The sequence below is a fragment of the Molothrus ater genome, chromosome Z, assembly GCF_012460135.2.
Source record: "Molothrus ater isolate BHLD 08-10-18 breed brown headed cowbird chromosome Z, BPBGC_Mater_1.1, whole genome shotgun sequence".
NCBI classification, from domain to species: Eukaryota; Metazoa; Chordata; class Aves; order Passeriformes; family Icteridae; genus Molothrus; species Molothrus ater.
The window spans coordinates 69,056,240-69,080,981 of record NC_050511.2 but is presented as its reverse complement, the minus strand read 5'-3'; the positions used below and the strand labels follow the sequence as shown (position 1 = coordinate 69,080,981).

The following is a 24,742-nucleotide window of genomic DNA, read 5'->3' as shown; positions in this document are numbered from 1 at the left end:
GCCTGGGAGCAGACAGGGCCGCCCCTGGCACGTGGCACTCCTGCCTTGCAGGCACACATCTCAACAAAACCGTGAGAGATCCGAGTCCCTGGCTCTTGCAGGCAGCACAAAAACACCCAGAACCCAGGGAGTGCCTGAGAGCAGTGATTTTCTCCAGAGTAGCACTGATGTCCTCCTGTTCCCACGGCCCTGTTTCAGTGACCCTGGCTGCTCTCAGCACAGCAGAGCGTGCCAGACTGGGAGCCAAGGGCTGCCAGGAGCAGGGACCACGTTTCATGGAGCCTCTGTGCTTTCTGCCATTCTGGCAGATATTAAACACTGCTCTTCTTAGGTTGTGTATGACAGTTTTCTTCAACACTCCACACAACCTGAATGTGTGCCCACCAACAGCTAACTGGCAGAAACTCTTCCTTTTCACTAGCTGAAAAAGAAAACCTCCCAAAACCCCTCAAAATCAGATTCCCAGGAAATTTTCCATGGAACTCGACTATGCTGAGATCTAACAGAAGCTGTTTACTGAGCAGCAGGTCACCACTGTCACAGCTAATGAGGTTACACTCCTATTTAGGGACCTAGAGGTGGATTTACAAACCCAGCTTCAGGCACAGGAGTATGACAATACCACAGTCTTGCTCTGTAAAATGTTTACACCACATTTTGCTGCTTTGAGCATTCCATATATTAAAAAAAACGTAATTTTCCCCAGAATGAACACTAGTGGAACCTCTGCCTTTTATGGGTGTAACAGCACACTGCAACATGGAATCTATTGGTGCTTTCATCACATACTTCAGTGTAAACCCTGCTTTTTCACTGACCTCGTGGCCCAAAGAGTTTCTGCAGCGAATCTATGCCTCCCACCTATTCCAGTTTCAGCTCTCTTTTGCACAGCATTTTTTATTCAAATCAATGCTGTACTTTCAGAAACTATTAAAATACATGCAAGACACAGTGCTGCACTACAAGCACACTACAAAACTTGTAAAGTTTCTTTTTCTAAACAAAAGGCCACAGATACATGTTCACCTTTGCAATCCAACAAGCCAGGTAATGGAATACTTACACTCTCGCTCTGAAAAGGGTTTAGGAAGTTTCCACCCATCTCACTGTCATCCCTGGGAGTGCCAGGCTGGTTGCTCATGCTCATATTACTGGGAGAGTTCTGTTAAAAAAGATTACAAAATACAGATTCAGTGCTGCTTCAGGTTCATTTCCAGCCTCACCAGGTGAGCCCAGGGCATGCTCCACACAGAACTTGGTGCACTCAGGTGCACTGAAGCCTCTCAAGGATGAGAAATCAGCCCCAGCAGGGTTCTGCATGATTCAGTCACTAACTTTAGTCTGTTAAGTAATGTTCTCTTCCCTGTAGCAAGGATTATTTACCTGTGCCTCATTTTCAGGCTATAACCAGCATCTGCTCCTGCTGAAGTCAAGAAGAGCTGTAAAAGGCTGCAGTAGGGATATAAGGAAGTTCTGTCACCACATTAAATCATGTGGTTGAATGCAGCCATGTCTGTGAGCCCTGACATGTGTGAGTTATGGGTATGTACTTCAAGATAGACAAAAGATGTACTTAAAGGCAGGATGGATCAGGTCTGCACAGACCTTTGCAGACTGAGGGCTGCTCATCATGGTCACAATTCACTGAAATAGTAACAATCTAAAGCCTTGCAAAAATTAATTGTTACTCTTTTCCTTACAGAAGTGCACAGAGACCTCTGCAACTTCAGAAGCAGCATGGGTGAAACAAGGTTAATTGCCACAGAAATGATTGTGCATCAACAGCTCACAGGTGGTTATTGTACACACTGCCATCAGTCAGGTGCTCTTACAAAGCTGCTCTGCACCCTGCCACGCCTGGATCATGGGCAATCCTCTTTCCATCACTGCTACACCTCCTACTCAGAAGACTCATAATGGAAAAAGAGTAGTCAGGGAAAAGGAGCAGTGAAACCATGGACCTCATAATGAAATCCTTACATCTATCACAGTTCTTTCCTTGGCTTTTTTTTTTTTTGTAATTCAGAAAAATGGAATGCAATATAAATATAAATACCAAACCAATTAGGTACATGACCTACAAGCAGAAATTTTTCAACAGCATCTGAAATGCACCTCAGAGTGCTGGGTGAAAAGCTCTGCCTTAGCCCTTCTGCTTTCTTCAGTCTAATTCACTACTTCCACAACTGTGATCCTCAGACCCCTGGACAACACGTCCATCAAAGACAGCTGAAGGCTAACGAGGTTATTGACATCAGTAACAATAACAACAGTGACACCAATTGACACCAGTTAATCAAGTCTGCTCTCCAGTGGAGCCAGCACACCAGATATCCAGGGACCCACAGCTCGGAGAAGGCTGCACCCACTGCCTGGCTCTGCACTGCTGCTGTGCCCTGAGCAGCACCAACTCAGAGCCTGAGTTACACAGGAGGGCTGCGCAATCTCAGCACTCCCACTGGCCTCGACATCCAACAATGTACAGACCTTGCCACATTTATTTCACATGATGCTCCTGCACTTTTGCTTCTTCCTGGGGGATTTCCCCCTATTTCATGTTGCTCTGTGTAGAACTAAGCTTTGGCATTAAGCCATTGCTGCAGCACTCCAGCCCCAAAGGGCCAAATTCCTGAAAAAATCCCATTTTAGTGCTTTTGTGGCCACTTGGGGTCCAGCACTATAGCTCCAACTGGGATTTTCCAAAGCAAGGGTGCCCCTGGTGCCTGCACAAATTCCATGGGCATTGCAATAAATGCAGGTTGGTAATTTTTATTTAACATGCATAATTTCAGTTCATTTACTGCCCTTGTCTGAGCTTACTTCATAAAAAAAACTTTCTGTTCTGCCATTCAGCTAATTTAGTTAAAATCTTCTCTAGAAAGCTATGCATTCTGTGACCTGTACTGATTCTGCCAGGACTGGATCCATTTTCTATGGAAAGCTGTTTTACAGGCAAAATTAACAGCATCTTTCTTTTACTTATTAAGAAACCACATAGATCAACAGTTATTGCCGTGAGTTATTCATGCAGGCTAACATATTATGAGACTTTTAGGTAAATTGTTTAGGATGCAACTTTTCAGAGCTGCTGATACCTGTACCAGTACATACTGACCAGCTAAAAGTGGAATACAGGCTTTAAAAATTATCCCATGGGAATGGAAATGTTTTGGTTTTCCCTTTAAAAAATGCTGCAGTTTGCAGTAAGATAGTGAAGAAAAACCACAGACTTTGATAAAAATGTGCTGTATGCTGTTTATCTCACAGGAGGGTTTTATTGAATCCCTCACTGCACAGCCCAGCACAGCGCAGCTGAGGCAATGTTGTCTTTCCCATCCATCACTTTACATCATGAAGAGTCTGAAAATGTTATAAAATGTAAAAACACAGGGTCCTCTTTATTTATACCCCTTTACCAATACTACATCAGCTCATTAATTCCTAAGTTAATGGTGATCACATCCATAGAAGTTTTATTTTTACAGAAGCAACATATTCAAGTATTATTTTTGTAGATGCAAAATCCCTGCAGATTAAACTCACATCCTTCTCCAGCTCTTTAATGATTCTGGCATCAAAACAGTGCTTCTTATTTGGAAATTTATCCTGAGGATTAAGATATTAACATTACCTTAGAGAGGTGACAAACCCAATCATGCAACACCCTAAGGAGATTGGCCCAAATTTACCTTTGACTAGAACTGATTATTAGAACTGGTTTCATTTATTTTAAGAGCACCAAAGACTACGACATGATCAGTCAGATTATGAACTGGAGGTAATTATATATAATATAGATATGATATAATAAATGTGTATACAAAAAGATACATAACGGAGATAAAGGAAATGAGTTTAGAGTGAAACACTCTAAAAATTCTAGATATTCAATTAGATACTCACTTTGGAAATACTGTCCATGTCTCCTGAGCCTGAAATTAAAACAGACAATTGCTCAGTTAATTTTGAGCTGAAGCTAATCCAATAATATTTTTTTTTCATCGAAAATGCATAGTGGAACATCAACATTTTAAAAAATAACCAACTTAGTAAAAGTTTACATTTGGTACAGAATAATCCTCTCAATCAGTCTGAGGCTCCATCAACTGTTGCTGCACTACATGCACTGAGTATCTCTTAAAGAAAACAGATCATCCTGATGAGCAGAGAAAGAAAACCAAATAAAATTAAATATAGTGAATGCAAGACGATTGAAAACTGAGGGCTTTTTTCACATGCTGTAGCCCTCACCTCAAGTAAAGCAGAGAATAAGGGAAATGCAATTTTAGGATGGATGAACGAAGAAAAGGGCTTTTTTTAGCAGCAAAAGATATGTATTTTCAGGGAAGACAAATTCTGGAAGAGTACTGAGTACAAAACTAGAAGAGATCACAGCAAAACCATCAGAAATGGAGCTGTGGGAGAAGACTGAAACAGCTCCTTCGTACAGCCAGGCAAACTAGGGCTGAGAAGGAACAGGATTTCTCTCTCCAAAAACTCCAGATACATAGATGTTATCAGGAGTTATTTTGTCATGGCCCAAAAGGATAAACTATGTGCTAGGTACATGTAAAATCCTCCCATAACTTGCAAATGACTTTTTCATTTTAGCTGAGAAGAAGAAATTCTCAGCATGCAGAAAGCAATAGAAAAAGGTGTGGCTGCCTCTCACACAGTTTTTCATTGACTTGAATGCAATGTGCATCATTAGTAGTTAAACCAAATACCCATTTTAGGATTGTAATGGGTAGAGAAAGGCTGCAAAAGTGTCCCTATATAAAGTAATCCAAAATGTCAGGGTCGTGTTTCCTAAAACAAAAAAAGTAATTCTCTTTAGGAGATAGAGGCCTATGCTGAAATGTTATTTTTCACAAGTCTGCTCACTGAGCTTCAATGACTTCTTTTTTCATTGCCACAGCCTCTTCAAATCATTCCCTTCATCTCACTGATGTCCACAGAATTTTTTCCATACATTTTATCAAAGAACTCCAAGAATTGTTCCCAGGGAACAGCAGGGGCACTGGGAATTCAGCATTTACTGTTACTGTTACCTAATGATCCGTTCATATGGTGCGAGTCCATTCCACCCAGTCCGCTCATGGGTCCATCTGAGCCTGGCCCCAGTGGAAACTACAAAAGGAGCAGGCATTAAAAACTCAACAATTATTTATCACACAACCTAATAAAGAGAATGCAATGCTCAGGAGAAGGAGGAAAAAAAATAAGGACAAATCCTCAGCCCTGAATGAGAAGAGACTCTCAAGTCCCATTCAGACCTTCATGAGAAGGTGTCTTGTGAAGACTGGAAACCAGCATTTTTGGGGTCAATTTCATGATTTTTGGAGACTGTCATCTCTGTAGGCTGGAATCCAACAGATTCATTATTTACTTCAGTTTTGGTTTTGTATGGCTTTTCAGACTGCTGCTGGCAACTCAGCCCCATCCCCACTGGAGTTATAGGGAACTATTATAACTCCCTAAAATCCATCAGTGATTAATTAACAGCTTTCAAACCCCACCAGACCTATCCTAAGTTGTAAAAGCTCCTCATCACCTTCACAACTTGAGCAGCTTCTATCCAATTACATAATTAACCTTAAATTTAGCTCTTCACACATTTAAAAGATACTACCATTATAGCCAAACAATCTGCAATTTACTGCATAATGACTTAGCATATCTACATATATTTACTTTTAAGTTCTACTGGCAGGTTTTTTTTCCCAGAGGCCCATAACTGAAGAGCCACCCATAAAAAAGGAAAGCTTAGCAATAATGATAGCTGCTGGAAACACAGTGTTTGGATAAACAAAAGGCTGTGCTACTCAAAGAAAGATGTAAGAAAATTCATATTTACATTAGGTCTGTTGGGCCCAGGTGGCACAGCATTCATTAAAGTGTACATGTTGTCTCCAGAGTTGGTTGAATCTGTAATAAGAGATTATTTTAAGTGCTAAAATACACTTTTCAATAAAATTACTCACCTCATACATTTCCTGTCATTTTGTTCATATTATTACTGTGCCTCAATGCTATACACAGTGGCAATATAATGGCAGATTTTATTCTCTTTCTATCCACTGCTGCCACACAACAGGGCTATGAAAAGAAATAATTGCCATGGTCCCCAAGTGACTACTTCTGGGCTCTAGCTTTATGCATGACTGTTAAAAGGTTTATAAATCACCAAGAATCTGTAAGTATTAAATTCCTAAAATCCTGTTTCCTGGAGTTCTAAATTTCTTCACTCATCTTCAATATTATTCAAAGAACGGGAGTTTGTTTCTTATCAGTACTTCCTGCAATTTGTTTTCCATCTGTAATAAATGATAAAAAGCTTCTCCTTACACAGAGCGAGAGTTACAGTTTTTTACTCCCATCCCTGTCAAGGCCATATGAATTTGAATATATCCAAGTCTTCAGTGGAACACTGTGCAAAGACCCTTCCCTCCTGAGGGAGGCTTTAGCTGATCTACCTTCACGGTACAGCCTGGTGCAATGCTTGCAGGAAAAACCCAAACTGACAAAAAACTGAAAGGAGAACGACCTGACAAAAGTCTGTATACATCCCTAAGGGGACAGTGTGATTTAAAAAAAAATATTGGCAACTCTGGAAAATCAGTGTCTGCACGGAGAATAAGAAGAGCTCAGCACTCTGCACCCAGACCCTCCAGAAGCCCATTCCACACCCAATGATATTCTATGTACAACAGGAAGATAAATCAAGGATTTTGTCTACTAATCAATATTTCCAAGATGATTTTCTAAGCATTAATCCAAGCTAATAATTCCATTATATACAGAGCACTACACATCACAAGAACATCCAAAGATGCTGTCTGAGGAAAAGGGGAAACAGAAAGGTTTTTAGCCTGAAGTGAAATCAGCCTATTAAGTTATTTTTAATATTCAGTGAGGCAGGCAAAAAGTTCCTTGTCCACCAGAATCTCGTGCAACACACATCCCTGGCTGTCCCCAGGTGCTGGGAAAAAGCCTGTCTGCTGTCCTGGCTCATGCCAGAACACACAGGGATGGCTGGGCTGTGGAATCTTTGAGCTGCTGGTCTCAGAGGTGAGTAAATACCTTGGCAAAACTCACAGGTAGCCAGTTTCTAAGTGTTTTCATGCTTTGGAAAACAGAAATTCAAAATATCTTTACTTTAGGTTGCCTTTTTTTGTTTGTTCGTTTTTTTGGAAGGGTTTTGTTTGTTTTGGTTTTGATTTTTATTTTTATATATTTAAATCCCTAGAATTGTATTCAATGAAGTAATATACTGGTGCAGTTAAGTTTTTATGGCCAGTTAGGAAAATTCCCTACCCTCCTCTGCTGGAGAGGTTAGCAAGTAGGGAAAAAAACCTGATGCAGAAAATATAGCTCCAATAATTTTGTTATCTGATTATTAAAAAAAAAAAAGTGTACTTCCTAAAATCTCTTATAATTCTGTTATTTCCAAGTATATTTCAGTACCTGCAGGACTAGGCATGATGGGTGTTCCTGGTGGCCCTCCACCTCCTGGAGGACCCTGGGGAAAGTAAAAACTGTCAGTTAGCATGAATTAAAAGGTTAGAGAAAACCTAAAAGAGACACACACAAATAACCCACATCAAGGAATGTGTATTTTTTAATGTTTTGGTTATTTCCATGTCACAAATCTGATCAAGACTAAGAAACAAAAATGCTCTGGCTGTTAAACAAATAAATACTGACCTCCTCTAATAACACATGCACAACTGCTAGAAATAATTATTGTTTTCCCTGCCATATGGATACTACTGTACTTTACCTCTTTTGTTCTAATTTAAAAGAGCAGATACTCTGTTCAGACAGGGATATCTTTTCAGTGGCAGTGATTACAAAGGTCTGGGTGTTCTGTCTGCTTACAGGATACCTGTCCATGTATCTTTTACTTATAAACTTTTATCCACAGATTTATATCCACATTTTATCCAAACCTATATGACTCCCTAGGCATCACAGGCTCTCCATATACCTGTGTACTAAGCTCCCTTACTTGATTTCTTTAAGGGCTCTCTCTGCATATTTTTAAACATCAGATAAAAAGATGTAGGAACAACTAACTGACCATTTATGAGAAAAGTTACTTGTCCTCATTAACTTTTTAATCTCATTTGAAATTTGCTTTTACTTCCATTGTTTGTGTTTTTTCCTCTCTCAGAATTTCTTGGTTTCAACTATTTTCACTCTTAGAATATAATATTATTAATGTATAAAAAGTACATATTTATGTATACATATATATAATATGCATATATAATATGTATATTTATACATACATAATATATCTATTTGTAGATATTATATATGCTTCTATATTAATAGGTAAGTTTTCATATCCGTATATATTAATAAATTATATATAGATTAATCTTATTAAGTTCTCAAAGCAAGTAAGTCCAGATTACAAATCTTTTCACTAAGAACCATTTTTAGGAGCTCTCCAGCCCATCCCTCATCACCGAACAGTTGCTTGCTATGAAGTCAAATATTCCCAAAATGTCTTTAAATTCTTCAGCAATAGAATGTGGCAAACCCACAAAACCTCCTCCAGACAGAGAGAGCTTTGTGAAGTTCTGCATTGAAAGAACTGATTTGGAGACAGCAAATATTGACTGTTTACACCAAGCTGTGACAAAATGAGGCCTGTAAGTTACAGACACTTGCAAGAATCATAACTTTTCCCCCATCTAATTTTCTAAAATAAATGACAAAATAAATTGCTTTTAATTATATAATTCTCCCTCCTCACCTTGTGACACCAGCTATGTGCATGTGATAAAAACAGAATAAACTATCTGCCTGGGAAAAGCTCCTCAGCCATACAAATAACCTGAGTGCAACAACAACAACAATATAGAGTCTAAAATTTTAAACAAAGTTAATCTCTAGCTACAGAGACAAAATCCAGCAGTACACATTAACACCTTTTTCCTGCAGAAGTTCAAAACCTGTCACACAACATGGTTTTTCTGAGAAAGCCAAGGGGCTTCTTGTCCTTCATTATTGCAGACAACACATGGTCGGAGGTACAGAAATGTTTTTCCTGAAGTGCAGCAGCGCTGAGGGCAATCTGCAGCAGGCTGACGATGATTCTGGTGCTGAGCACCCACATCTGCACCAGAGGGGGCTGGGAGACCTTGGTGCAGGCCAGATGTGCAGCCAGCACATGGGGGCTCCCCTCAACATCTGGGCTGCTGTTTCTCTGCCCAAATGAGATGTGATGTCCAACAAACACACGCAAAGGCACTCACCACATAGTTCCCAGGAGAGGCTGAGGAATAAGGTATCTGTAACATCAACAGAAAAAACAGTGATTTTGGGTCCCTGTGTGCTGCGATGGGCTCCTGCAGCGCAGGTGAGGGCTGATTCAATTAGTGACTAAGGACACAGCTAAAATCATGGGGAAATGCCTCTGCTGTCAAAATCAACACCTCTTTTCAGCAATTTCAAAAAATTGACTAAAAACCCAATAAAATATTAAAATGTTAAGGTATAAGATTACTAAGGCAATGTAGTTTATAAGGTGTATGGACTCAGTCTGCACATACTTGCATTTCAGTCAGCAGGACTTCAGAGTCAGCCAAGCACAAACTGAATTTGTATGTTCTTAGAGATACCTAATTTTGAATACAATCTTGACCACAAAAGGAAAAGAAGCTCCCACATCTTTTGCCTTAGAAGATACTGGTATTTATTTCCATTTTTTATTTATGTTTTTTTTACGGACAGTGTCCTGGAAAAATCCTGTGAATAATCTGGTTTCCTTCTCTGTTACTGCCTTTGCTGTTATTCTCTCCAAAGAAACACAGGCCAGTGCTGTTGTGGGAGCAACAACTGTACTGACAAATACAAATTTCTCTACAGACAACTTGTCAGCCAAATTACTGTTACAAATAAATCTATTATTGAAGTCGCCAATTGATTTCAGGGACTGAAAAGACTTTAACTATCAGCTAAAAAAATCAATTTTAATTGAGTTTATGCAAAAGAAAATTGAAGAATTTCACACATAGAATTCAAAAGCCAAAAGTGAGAAAAGCGGGAAGAACTGTTTAGCAGGGCAAGCCAGACCCACCTTATCCATCTACAAGTGCCAAAAATGGACACTTTTAAACTAATGATACATGATCCCTGAATGAAAATGAAGAATTTCTGCCTTCTGGAGAAATACCAGAAATGTCCTGTTTGTTTAGGATGCCAGGACAACCAGGGCTGGGCCTGGCATGAAGATACTTCCCTAAACACAAGAGATGTCAAATATATTTGTAATATTTACTTACAGAATTGGCATTGGTTGGGTTTGGCCAAGGTCTACCACCCCCAGGACCCCTGAAACAGAAGAAGAATGATGAGACACAGAACCACCCTCATCCTCTCACCAGCTCTGAGGAAAAAAAACCTGAATAACCTGTTTCCAGAAGAAGGAAATGGCTTTTTCAAACTAAAGTGTGTTCACAAACCATAACTATACTAAGTTAAAATGCAAGAGCAGAATTTTTGTTGTGGCACTGCTATTCAGTCATTTGGTGAGTTGATTAATTTATTTACTACTCAGAAAATAAATTCAAGTCATAAAATAAATAAATGTTCAGTCATAAAAGCAGTGATCTTGCTCACATGATTAAGCACATGCCTGAAGCACTGAGGATGGATTCATTTACTGTGGATCTAGAATACTGCAGTATAGTCAGGTTCCATTAGCAAAACTTGTGCAATTAGCTAATAAATATTTTGGGAACACCTAATTTGTAAAAGAACAAGCCATACAAAATAGGTTGCTATGATCCCTGTATGGTGATGAGGATGATGATGATGAATGACCACGATGAGAACAACAACAGCCATGATATAAATTTCATGTATTACACCCAGAAAATCCTCAGAGGGTTTTTCTCACAACTTTTGCTGTTATGTTAAGTTTCTTACTCTCAGCTGAACCCAGAAAAATATTTTGGGGGTGAGGCTTCATCTCTTAACAATGCACAGGGGACTCAGACACACCAGAGGTAAAATCTCCATGCTCACAGTCACAACGTCTCAAATCCATAATTATCTCTGGGAGTACCAAGAGCTCCTGCTTATTTACAAACAAGACTGAATCACTTTAAGGCCCTGACAACAGAGAGGCAGAGCAGACGACAAAACTTTCACGTTTTCAATGGCCTTTTGGCCTCATTAGCTGTGGAAAAGCAACATTAACCACTGCAGCTCGCCAGGCATGGGGGAGAGACTGGAACAGACAGAAAGAATCACCCTTCATTAATGAGTTCTGAAAGTTCCCTAAGTCTTGCAGAAATAAAAGCTATTAAGCGCATACATTGCCTGAGGGATTTAATATTGAATCTTATTTTTTATTACATTGTTGATGAAACTATAAAGGAACAATCTCAAAAAAATAAAAAAAAACCAAAAAAAAAAAAACCCAGAAAATTTATTTATTTCCACTGCCTTTATTGTTGGAATGCTGGAAATCAAGAATGTTGGTATGGTCTTTTCTGCATCATTCAAAGAAAGACTGAGAGAGAAAATGCTCCTCAGCAATTTGTCCTCTGCTGATGATCACATAGTGAAATATTACCCTTTTTTTTTTTTTGGTCTTGCTGTTCTTTTTCTTATTTTTCATTGGTTTATTGGATCCTCTCTTTCAGAAAAATCAGGAATATTTGTAACAACACTTAAAAGTCTGTTTTCACCCCAAACCCTTGCAGTCATTTCTGTGACATGTACTAAATCAGAGACAAAACTGGGTTAACCCACAGGAATATGGAAACTCAGAAATTACACTGAGATGTGGGAACTCACCTTTCATCTAAAAAGCTGTAGGAATTTTCAGATTTATTGGACAGCTTTTAGTACAGACTTAAGAAATCACTGCAGCAGATTCTGCTGGAAAGCCACATGGATTTTGTGGAGCCAAATGCTTATAAAACACACATTAAAACCCCCAAACTGCAATTTTTTCATTTTTTATTTTTTTAATTCCATGCAAGCAGGTCTTTTGTCTTTTACTAAACATTTATTTTGGAAGCACCAACAAGGTCATAAAAGATAACCATACAAGCACCAATTCCAAAATGCTTCACAAAGTCTCTGTTGCTATGACCATTTTTTTTTCTGTAATTTTTTTAGAGTTTATCCTGTAAGTGTCAATTCTGGCTTGAAAAAATAAAAGTCTGAAATTCCAGTTTCCCAAGAGGCAAATATATTCCATCAGGAAATGAAACATCTAGACTCAAGTTTGTGAATTGAAGTTAAAAGACAAAATCACACCTTTTTCTTTTCTTTTTTTTTTAAATCTGAGGCATGACTGAGATATTCTTAGTGCTTGAGACAGCACTGCAGGTCACACAGGGTGTTAAAAATCACCAGTGAAATATAACACTGAGGCTCCCTGAAATCTGCCTTTTTCTTCCAAAAACTGGCAGAGACATGAAATCATCCTAAAAACGGCTGTGCCAAGTTCCAACTGAAAAACTTACAGCCTAAAATGAAGTTATTCTGTGGAAGAAGGTGGGTTGGGCATCAGCTGTGTCCAACAGGAATGTGATGGTGCTGCTGGTGACAAAGGCAGGAATTACCCAGCAGTGCTGCAGTTGTGGATGGCAGGGGCTGAAACGCTGCCTTAGGAGCCCTCAGGCTGCCCTTCCTGACCACAAAGAACACTTTCTCACCCAGGAAAACTGTCACACTTTATTTGGCAGATAGTCTGCTCTTAACCAAAGCAGCTTCTCCTCGCATTCCAAGGAGGAAAAGCTGGATTTCAAACGGCAGCTGTTTCTGTGGAACACACATTTTTGCACTTGACACGGCCAGAACCCCGAGGAAATGAAGAACAGGGCAGTGGGGAATTGTCGTGTAAAGAAAACACTCAGGTGGGAAGGGACATCCTCGGTGCAGGGGAAATGTGATTTCCCCAGCTGACCCACCGTGGGTAAAGGGTGAGGGGAGCACATCTGGGTCCATCCTCTGCCACTGCCCCCAGGCCAGCCCTCACTCCGAGGCCTCACTGCAATTTCAGAGACAGCACTACATTTACGGTGGGGAAACACCCTCATGTCCTGAAAATACATTTCAAAGAATCCCAGCTCAGAGCAACCCTTTGATAAAATGTGTTTATAAAGAGCACAGTATAAGTACTTCAATCCATCTTCTCTCTTTCTGGTAGGCCACGAAATCTTTTTGTCATACAGAAAAAACTCTTTTCTTACCTTTCCTGGGAAACTCTCATTTATGTGAATAAGTAGTTTCAAAATATCTTATCTATCCTTCAATTTACTTCTGGAAAGTAAATTTCCTTTTTTTAATACAGTCTTCTGCTGAGGAAAACCTCTACAGTGCCTATACTTGACACACACTGAATTTCAAAGGTCTAAATGTTTTTTCCACATCAATTTAACTGAAAACCATAAATGCCTACCCTCAGGAAGGCTCCTAGAATTGTCTTAAATCCCCATATGGGATGTATATGATAGAGCAACACACAAGTTCAGATTTTAATTTATTTGCCTCAAGATTTCAATGTATGTCTGGAAATCCAAACCTGTTAGAGGTATGGTGGTTTTTTCAAAATTACATTATCTATTTCTGCACCTCTTTGACTTCTTCAGTGGTAACTTTTTACTCAAAATTAATTTTCATTTCTTATTTACGTTTTCTATAAAAACTAGAGTAAAAACGAGTATCTATGATATAATGAGAAAGCATATAGAAATCTTTACTGCTTTCTTAATGTTACATCTGAAGTATTTCTACACATTTAAAAGGGGGGCTGTCTTCAGGGATATAAGGTTCAGTACCCTGCCATGGCTACATTCACATTTAGAATAAACCTGAACTCAGATTATATCCATTTTTACCAGATGATTTCCCAGACCCAGGAATACACAGAAACACTGAGAGAAATGCACTCATATTTGTAAAGCTCCTCTAGCAGTTTGGAACTGGAAATAAATGTACTTAGGGAAATAAGAACTGCAGTTTAGGAAGACTTTCAAATCAATTGTGTCCTTCTTATAAATAGTTCTAGACAAAGGCTATTTTGCTACAATTAAGAACTGATTTATTTTGCAGATATTTAGTAAGTAGAAATATAAATAATGTCATTTTTAAAAACGCATACAAGGATATATCAGTGATTATATTGACAAAATATTCCCAGTATTTGAAGTTTGATCTGTGAAAGAAAACTGAGTATTTGTACAGACTTGTTAGGACAGCCAAGGCTCCTCTAAGACTGTGGGTTCACTTCTTGAAATTGCAATTATTGGTCATCAAAGCACGTTCTCCTTGCCTTGTCTGTGCCAACTGCTCCTTCTGCAATGCAATAATGGCATTTTCTAGGTACAGTAGGATTTGTGTTGTGCTTACATGTTCATCCCAGGCATCCCCGGGCCACCTAAAGCGTTCAGAGGGGGTCTCATGGCACCTCCATAGTTCTGCAACGACAACCAAGGGTCAGACTACCACAAAACAAAAAAACAAAACCAAAGAGGAGGGGGAAAGAAAGGACAGCAGGTTAATGACATCCCTGTGCAACTGCTGCCAGGACAGGCCATGCCATTCATGCTTTCAGGCTTCCCTGACTGTTGACTAAAAATTGGGATCATTAACCCCAAGGAGAAACAACACAAACAATAGAAATTGGCTAGGAATGGTTAACGTGGTTTCAGGGGGAATTATACTATTTACACATATTGAGTTCAAGTTAATGGCCAGCAAGGGTCAGGTTTTATAATGAATTCAACTTCTAAACCAAGGCAATTCAAAATCACAATCCCCTACTAAGATTATGAGATATTAAATGGTATAATTTCTACCTAGATTTCATTATGTTTGTATAAAATTAAAACACATGATATAACTTTTCTAATGCACTATTACATTTCTCTTTCCATTATTCAATTCTAATAAATCACAGAATCCCGGGATAGGACCTTAAAGCCCATCCAGTGTCACCCCTGGCCTGGGCAGGGACACTTTCCACTACCCCGGGTCTTTGATAATCAAAATGAAGAGTATTTAATATGATAAATAATGTCCTAGCAATGCTAACAAATTAAATACCCAATGCCCATAACATCTGAGTTTATGTCCTGATACCATGACCAAAGTTCGACTGCACTACTTACACAGAAATATAAATTACACCTATTTTGTATTCAATGGAATACAAGCAGAACAATCTGTCTCACCTGTACAATTTTCCACCTGTAATGACTGCTAATCCTAAGCAGATTTACTCCTTTGGCCTAAATAACAGCACTGCCACCCATAGAGGTGTCCTTCCAGAGCAGTGATGCTCCCTGCAGAGCCCAGGTATTTGGTCATCCCATTAGGGAGTCATTTGTGAACTTAAATTTTTTGGACTTAAATTTTGCGTAGGTTAGGATGTTGAACACAAGAAAGAAGAAGCTTACGAAAACACTGGTTAAATGACAGCAAAAATGGAAAAATTATCCTCATAAAAAGTGGCATGAGATTTGCCTGCAGTGTGACTAATGGTGCTGCATAAAGGATCAGCTCAATCTCATATGGCAGCACAGCAGAGCTTCTCTTTCCTCCTCCAAAAATGGCAAATACATTTCAGGGCCACATAAAAAAAATAGCAAATATATTTTATTTTATATTTATTTTGCTGGTTGCTCAGCAGAGATTGTGAAGAACTGCACAACTGGTTTGTAGCAAGAAGACCCAAAACTGTACAGACAGTTGTGAACAGACTTGAAAGGCAAAGCTATTCAATAATTTAGAGTTTAGTTGTTATTCAAACAAGAAGCCACCAGGGAGATTATCTGAAATGGGGAAGCAAAAATGCACAGTGTGGGCACAACAAGCACACTGTGAAACAAAACACTGGCAGCACCAGTGAGGAACACCACCACCCACATGCTGCTGACTGGAGTGCTGACAAAACACAGAGGAAACTCCTGGATTTGTGTTCCAGGGGTGCACCAGGACTGTTTGTCCTTGTCCCTCTGGGACAGAGCCACAGAGATGCTCGAGGGGGACATGGGGACAATTGGTAGCCTGGACATCTCACTTCACACTAAAATCTCTGCTGCCTGTGCCAAAATTTAGATCAACAGTGGATGAAAGAAAAAGTTTACAGAATTTGGAGAGGTATTTTTTGCAAAGTTAGACGCTATTAATATTTTCCTCCTAAACAGCATAATCAGTGAGGAGGAGGAGGAAACACCTACTCCACTCCTGGTCTGCCTTGCCAGTGTCAGTCTTTGATTACAACACACACTTTTCTAAAGAAAGCAAGTGAAGGGATTCTTCTTTTAATCCCAAGTATTTATGAAAATGACAGATATTTCATTTCGATTTTGTACAGCTGCAACTTAGAACACATTTGTTTTGTAAAACGGGAGGTTTGTTTTGAAAAGGGATTATGAAAACAAGTCCTGGGAATCTCCAAGCTAAGCAAAGACAGAGAATATAGACTAAGTATAGGCCTGTCACTAAGGATGACCCCTCTGTAGAAAGTACCTGTGGTCCTAATGGCACCATTCCCCTTGGAGGAGTCATCCTCTGCATCGGCCCACCCATGTTTGGATGACCTGCGAACAAAATATAAAATACGTTATATTTATACATGCAATACGCAACTGATTTAACTACGCAAGACACAATCCCCTTCTACAGCTACTTTTAATGAATCATCCCTTTTTTAATCAACGCAAAGCCTAAGGATCAGCACGGTGGCGAGGTCCCACACTCACCCTGCTGCCGTGTGGGGTCCATCCCGCTGGGCAGGAGGGGCTGACTCCCCGGGACACCTCCGAGGGCCTGAGGCAGGGAAAACAGAGCAGAAAAACACAGAATGCCTTGAAATTCACGTTAAAGACACAGCACACACGTTTCATTACTAATTCCTGGATGTTTCCTCTGAGTCAGGTGTTAATGTGCTTTTAAATTCCCACATTAATCTGCCCTCTGGGTTTACTGAATTAGGTTTAAAGCTCATTTTTACAGGATTTTACCTGCAGCTGGGTCAAGTGGAAAAATGCTTTTATGAATGGATCTTTGTAGCTGATCCATGAGGTGCTATTTAGCATTTCAAAGCACCATCACACTTTCAGCAAAACGTGTCCTGAGTGAGCAATATGTCAGAATGGTTTGGGTTGGAAGGGACCTTAAAGCTCATCTCCTTCCAACCCCTCTGCCATGGGCAGGGACCCTTTCCACAATCCCAGGACCAAACTACCACCTAATCAAAATTTGGGCCTTAAAGCTGCACCACAGCAGTTTATTGCTTCCACACCCTGCCCATCCACGCTGCACCTTGAGTAATATCAGTTACTCACATTAATTGCTAAAGCAGCAATTAATGAATTTGGCATAATGTGAATGTAGCAAGAGCTGCAGTTCACTGGGATTATGTGATTACCTTCCACTCTGGACTTAAAATACCACAGTGTGCAGACAAAAACACTGCTGAAACCAAACCTGCAGGCTGGCAGCACTTCCAGCCACCACATCCCACCCGCCAGGATTCACTGAGCTCAGGCACAGAGGGTGTGAAACCCAAACCCTTGGCTCAGGGGGCTCGACACCTCTGGCTCAGATAGTATTGGGGAAGTGCAAAAATCAGGAGTGAACTGAGTTACAGCAGTAAAATGTTATCAGATATTAAGTGCAGTACTAATGGCACTGCACAGATGATCACCTCATCAAGGTTAATTAAGTCCCCCAGGGCCTTGGTGAGGAAGTAGCCCTGGTACAGGTAGCTTTACCTGATCCCAAACATCACCAGGCAGAGCAACACCTGGACAAGTCCTGCCACCTGATACATCCAGCTCACTGAAATTTAGATTTCATAACTTCTGGTGATAGTGTGTCAAAAGTAATGACAAATTTGTTGAAACTGTGTTACACAAATATAAAAAATAGCCAGAAATGAGGCTGGGATATAGTGTGACAATCAAAAGGCAGTCCTGGAAACCAAAGTTGAACCAAACTACCTGTTCCATTTATCCTCTCTACTTTTCCCAATATTGTAAATGACCTAGTTTTCCTCTCAGAGCTCCACTGATGTTTTTCTGTCTGCTTGTCTTTAACTTTTCATCTGCTGACAACTCTTTCTCCTCCTCTTTCTGCACTATGGAGAACTTGAAAACACAAATGTTCTCTACTTCCAGAACCCTCTTCTCACAGATGGGCCAGAAAAGGTCCCTGCTGACGAACAGCAGCTCATTACTCATCCTTGTCTCGCTGGCATTGCACATCCTTAGATGGAGATGAGAGAAAATTGGGAATTCAGCGCTTTTAGAAAGTTGCCAGAGTGTCTTTGGGAGCCACAGAGCACTTCATGAGACCTGTTTCTTACCAATAATCCCCGTATTTTCTGTGGAATAAATATAATTTGTATGCCCACCAGAGATGGGCAGGGAGTGAAGCATTTGAGACAGAAGTGAGCAGCAGAGGGCCAGCAGAGCAGCAGGGACCAGCCTTACCTGGTTGGGTATTCTGAGAGGTGGCCTTGGGCCTCCAGGGTACCGGGGGGACATGAAAGGCTGCAGGGAGAGAAGGAAACAAACACTGCTGAATAATCCCACCCCTCCTCTAAATCCATCCATCCATCCATCCATCCATCCATCCATCCATCCATCCATCCATCCATCCCACCCTGTGCCACTGCCACGCTCACACCCATCCAGCCTCAACACTCCCACGGAGAGCCCTGGACATTGTTCCACAATGCTCAGCAGTATTTCATCAATTCAGAGATTCTCAGCCAACCCATCTATCAGGATACATTATTTAACAATTTGTTTTTTATATTCTGCACTTTTAAGAGCAGAATATAAAAAACTTAATGCATTAATAGTGAAGAATAAACCATAATCAGACATCTATACTTTCCACTAGAGAAGGGGGAAAGATGGAATCTTAGAACAAAAAACAAAATGTTCTTGGGAGAGTTCAGAGGTAAGGAAGATCAAAATAATTCACAAATACTTCTCATGCACTTCTTCATAATACAGTGAAAAGCAACACAAAATTTAACCGGTGGGGGCACAGATTCCCAGCTCATGCTGCAAATACCTAGAATTTTGCTGGTTTCAGTCACCATGTCAATTCAGTGCTGCGCTCCTGCCAGGCCTTCCTGCTCTCACACTGGATCTCCTCCCTCACACCTCACTTTATACCCAGATCTGGCACACCATCCACACCTTGAGAGGGTCTGGTGGCTCTTGGCCACCCCTGAGCTACCTCACAGCCCACAGACAAGGCCAGGCCCCCAGATAATCGGGTGGCACTGGCAGCAAAAGCATTTAACTTCTCAGCTCATTCCACCCCAAAGTGTGGCAGTAGCCTAGAAATATAAAGAGATGAGTGGCAAATCTACAGGAAGAAGGCACACATATCTGACTAAACAGAAGATGAAGAGGATGGCTTTGGCAAGCAGGAGTACCTACAGCTCCAGAAGAAAATGAAGAGATAAAAGTATGCTGTGTCTGAGCACAGGGACAAAAAGACTGATTTAGACTAGCAACAGCTAGCAGAGAAACTGCAATTATTTTACCAATAATTACTACTGGAATTTTCCCTATGATCTTACATCAATAAATTAATGAAACCTTTCACATCCTGGAATCAGATGAAAGCTGAAATAATGTAACCTACATAAACATGCACTCAAAGTAGTGCTAGAAAGCAATTTAAAATACAGAGGGTTTACAAACTGGAAAAGAAAGTTCAATAACAATTGTGAATAGATTAATAAAAAGATATGTGAAATGATGTGCTGTAGAAGAGGGAGGCTCCTTTGTGCCTTCTCTGATGGTGAGAACCTCTGATAAGAAAGAGAAAGGCTGTGCATGTGATAAGGCCCTCATGAAACAGTAGAAGTGTCAGGAAATTAGAATTTCAACCGTTTCCACAGAGGTCAACTGAGTGCAGCCACTCCAGTGAGGACCCTGGGTTTGACTTGTCTCCTCCAGCAAATGAAACTCAACTTTATTTACAGCTGTGCAGCTCAAAAAGGGGAAATTTGAATTGTCTCTGAATTCAGCCATGTCTAAAGAGAAGAACCTGCCTACTAATATGCAATAGTAATAAAAAAACCTACTCCTTCCAAGCCTTCAAGTATTATATACTGTAAATATTCATGTATCTGTGAATTCCATTACACCCAGGTGGAGCTGCAATCAGCGACAAGCAGATTTCAAGTAGTTCCTATGGTTTGGCTTTCCAGAAAAATGTTACCATTACAAACTTAAATATTCTCATTTTTGTGTCAGTGACTGAACTTCTCCCTCTCCACTACCACTATATTGTATATATCATATTGTGTATTCTACATATTGTTTGTCCACAAAAAGGTTCCACCAAGATGTTTCAAGACAACAAAGAAATTCTGTCCAACATTTTAATGAAAATATATTAAATACTCTCAGCTTTTCATGACAGCAGGAGTGGTTTTAGAGTCCCCACACACATTATTGAGCAGTGGATTCTGAAAGAAACAAACTCAAGCAGCAGAAACTTTGTGCCATGTGCTTATTCACCGCTTCCCTTGTCATTTCCAGAACACCTGGCATTAGTGTCTGAGTTAGTTTTACTTTAATTTCCTACTCTTTTTTTTTTTTTTTTTTTTTTTTTTTTTTTTTTTTTTTTTTTATTATTAGGAGTTGCTGGAATGTCCATTAGGGAGGAACCACTCTGGGCTTCCATTTCTTACAGCAGGCATCCTTCTCTCCTCAATTCTTGGCAACTCCTCCTTCCCCCTCTCCTGCAGCACAAACACCCCTGAACCTACTGGGCTTAGAACACTGGCACCAAATTAAAGCACTGCCCACAGACCTTGAACTGGTCACTCAGAACTTGTTTATGAAGGTGAAAATAAAATGTTTGCATGCTAAAGACTGGGACATTTCTGCCTATTGCCTCAGCCTAAAATTCAGCATTTAAAATGCACCTTAAATGGATGCTCACACTGAATTTTCAGGAAGACAGACTCTTTATTTGTCTTGGAGTTAAGCTTGAAAAATACTCAATAATGCAACAGGCAATTTCAGCTGTGGGGTAGGAAGAAGACAGAGGGACTAAAATCAACTTCTCCAATGGAGTTCAAGAACTGGCAGACATGATAAGGTGTTAGGAAAAGCAGAAGAAAACACACCAAAAAAACCACGCAAGCGCACAAACAAATGACAACAAACAAAACAAAACCCCCAAAAGACAAACAATCCTCCCAAAGAAAAACAAACCCTCCAAGAACCCAAATAACCAAACAGAAAAATCCCAGTAAAACCCAAACAACCAAACAAACACCACAAAAAAACCCAAAAAAACCAAAGGACACATAAAAGACCGAACCCAATTAAAAAACAAACTTACACAAACAAAACCAGACCTCCTGCAAAATCCCTCAAAACTAAAACTAAAAAACAAGACAGAAACAAACAAGCAACCACAAAAAAAAAGGGGAAAACCCTCAAAACAAATCCCTACCAAACCCAAATAACCAACAAAAACCTGCCCCCAAAAATGAATAAAATAAAGAAACAGGCAAGCAAGCCAGACCTAAGCCACTGCTGAGATGGAGGTGCCACCAATATGTGTTGGCAGCAATATACTGTAATTCCTACCCACAGGTATGAAATTCACTAATTTGGCATCACAAAAAGTATCCTGAAAGCTGCCAATCCTGCAGCTGAGAGCAAAGGAAGAAGAACCTTCTACCAAGCTGGGTGAAAAAGAGGCCATAAAGAAAAAACTTTTTGTGTAGTCACTGCAGAATACTTGCATCTACCAACTTACAGTGAAGGTTAACAAAAAAGCTCAAAAACCTAAAAGGAGGAAAGTATTAGAATACTAGAATAATAGAGATGACAGAAAATAAAATGAGGGAGTGAAATGTTAAATTTAATAAGCCTCCTGCACTTACAGCAAGATTCTGTGTTGAATTGCTAAGAGTGCTTTAAGGAAAGGCAAGTTCAGGCACTCGAATGATGATGCCAGAAGCTGCAGCACTTTTTTGTTATCTCTCTGCTCAAGAATAATCCATCTGTGTACAGGGACAGCAAAGGGTATCTCACAACCTGTGTGTTTAATGCAGGTCTGAGACATGTGTGTGCTGTGCAACATTAAAACCTTCTGAAATCCTATTTTTCTTGGTTCTCAACACAATAGAAAATAAGTTTCTCCATGGGAAAGTGTTTGAGAAAGCAATGTTGAAGCACAACCACCTCACTGCCCACATTTTGGTGCCAGAAAATGTGATTTTACAGGAAGCATCCAGCAGGAAGCTGATGCCATAAAGGCACAGAGGCTGGGATGTTTCTTACTCTCTTCTTTAGTTGTTCAAGAGACTCTCAAATATGATGTGGATCTGTTTTCACTTCCACCTAATAATGGTGAAATAAGGAATTCAGAGAGTGGTGTTCTACTAAGCATCACATACTTCAATAACCCTCTTGTTTCTTTAATCTTACTTCCCTTCCAAAAGCTGGGAGTGTAATTTACTTCCTTCCAGATACAGGTTTCCTGCACTGACATTTTTATCCTGTTTTTCCTCATACCTTTACATTTATCAATCACATTTTGTCTCACCTAAGTTTGCAAAATTTACAATAACCCACAGCCCAGAGAAGTAATCCTGAATATTTACATTCCTACTGAGACTTAATTGACTGTAAATATATTGACCACAAATTAAAAATCACATGGCGAGACACAGCTTCACCCTTGGTGTGGAGAAGAAATAGCAATAATTGATTTTTACAACTCAGCCACCTACAGCACAAACATAAACACCACTTATCCTAGCAGCTGAAAATGGAACCACAGACCTTATTTGTACACGCTACAAGTGATCCTAAATTAACTGTGCTGCTAAAGTACTGGAAAACTGTTCAAGCTGCAAGAGACAAGGCAGCATTTCCTCTGGTAATTCTGAAAATGACCCAATCTTTTCATCTATCCACTTAAAAGTTCTAAATGATCACAAGTGAAACAAACCAAAAATCTTTGTTCTCCTCTCTGTTTAGAAATCAGTAGCAAAATCACACATTCTGTGTAAAATACAATTCATCTTCACCTTTTTTGTTTTCAAACTCTAGTCTGGACTAAAAGGTTTGGCATCACTTATTGTTATGATTATTAGTATTAATATCCAAATGATAAAAAAAATGACTGCTAGCCATTTTTATTTCATTTTCCTATAAGGGTAAATAATATGTTAATATATCTCTTTAAGACTCCAGCGCTTTAGGAAATGCTCTAGAGGTGTTTTACACCTACATCTCACAATCCCAAACCAAGGGGGGTTTTCCCTCCTAGGAGGACCACTGGGAACCATAAAATATGTGTGAATTTAATTTATCCATTTTACCCTGCAATTCACTTTTCATTTCATTGCTTTTTATTTTTTAGTTTCCTCTGTGATTTTTTTGGTGGCATCTCCCTCAGCAGTAACAATCACTCAAATTTCAGGGCAGTCTTCATTAACATGTTTTAGTTTTATCCAGGACTAAACCCAAAATTGTTTTTTTCTGAAGTATTTCAGAGATGAAATTTGGGTTGTACACTGCACATCTTGCAATCTACCAGTGCAAACCAAAGCAGCTGATTTTATCTATGATCTTTTACATAAAAATGTGTCATTCTCAGCACTGGGAGAGCAATTCTCTCTACATTGGCCTTTCCTGATGACAAAATCCATTTCCATGAGCAAGGTCTTTACTGTGCTTCAGAAAAAGATCTCTGAAAAATAATTCCTGTATTTATGGTTTTCTAAGAGCAGACTGACAACTTATAAATAGCAAACAGTAAGAGATCTGATTTAATTCAGAACAAGAGCAAATATTTTTTTTTCCTAAATTGAGGAGCTCCTTCCACACGCAGAATTCCAAGTTACAGCAGTACCAGCTTTTAAAACGTAAATTTAATGTTTTATCCCTGGTCAAGGAACACCACGTGGGAGGACACTGCAACACACACCTTGTTTGGCGCGGAAAAGTGAAAAAACAATTTTACACTTGAAAGAAAGAAAGAAAGAAACAAAACCAATTAGAAAAGCCAGAAACAAAATGTTTGGTCCCCAGCTAAACATTTGTCTGAGATGCTGAAAGCCAGGTCTGCTTTTAGATGACCTGTAGGAATTGCACTGTTATTACATCTATGTCACTTTGTGGGGAACATAATTATCTGAAGCTCAAGACTTCATAATTGCGAGAGAAAGTTGCTAAGTTCTGCACATGATACTTTAAGGAATTTTTTTAAGAAATTCAAATTTTGTAAGATGTATTACTTACATGAATTTTAAACTGGGTAAATAGTTTTAATAATAATTTCATTAAATGCAAATAGAAGAGAAAACAGAGTATTTCAAACATGACAAGCCAAAACATCCAAGATGTATCACCTTAAAAGCCCTCAAAATAAAAATCCCTTCATTTTTAGAACTTAGGCATTGTCCAGACAGATGACTGAAAGCATTTTCCCCAGATTGATAAGCCTGATTTTGATACACAGCTGATTCTTTGGAACAGCTGATTAATTCCTCAAGCTGAGCAGTTTTAATTTGTTCCAATAGTTACGGGCCGTAAAAGCATTGCCACAACTGCAGGGTGGTATTATTGAGGCCAGCAGATCCTGGATAACTTCACTTTTTACCAGTTGACTTTATTGCTGGTATTTAGGGAAAAGAGCCCAAACAGGAGAAAACCACAAACTACTTATGGTTCTTTCTAGGTGATAATACCCTCACACA

General features: G+C 39.5%; 1 protein-coding gene across 4 annotated transcripts in view; it reads right to left on the bottom strand.

Moving 5' to 3' along the window:
* Positions 1–24,742, bottom strand: part of SSBP2 (single stranded DNA binding protein 2) — a 137,207-nt gene that overhangs the window by 13,554 nt on the left and 98,911 nt on the right. For 2 of the 4 annotated variants that reach the window (XM_036403698.2, XM_036403700.2), the window contains 11 exons: positions 18,477–18,536; positions 16,743–16,809; positions 16,510–16,580; positions 14,386–14,477; positions 10,299–10,347; positions 9,270–9,305; positions 7,468–7,522; positions 5,858–5,928; positions 5,052–5,130; positions 3,904–3,932; positions 1,064–1,162 (listed from right to left, as the gene is read on the bottom strand). In XM_036403698.2, coding sequence (XP_036259591.1) covers positions 1,064–1,162; positions 3,904–3,932; positions 5,052–5,130; positions 5,858–5,928; positions 7,468–7,522; positions 9,270–9,305; positions 10,299–10,347; positions 14,386–14,477; positions 16,510–16,580; positions 16,743–16,809; positions 18,477–18,536 — 708 coding nt within the window. The remainder of the gene's footprint in view (positions 1–1,063; positions 1,163–3,903; positions 3,933–5,051; positions 5,131–5,857; positions 5,929–7,467; positions 7,523–9,269; positions 9,306–10,298; positions 10,348–14,385; positions 14,478–16,509; positions 16,581–16,742; positions 16,810–18,476; positions 18,537–24,742) is intronic. The other 2 variants (XM_036403699.2, XM_036403701.2) reach the window with 1 other exon arrangement.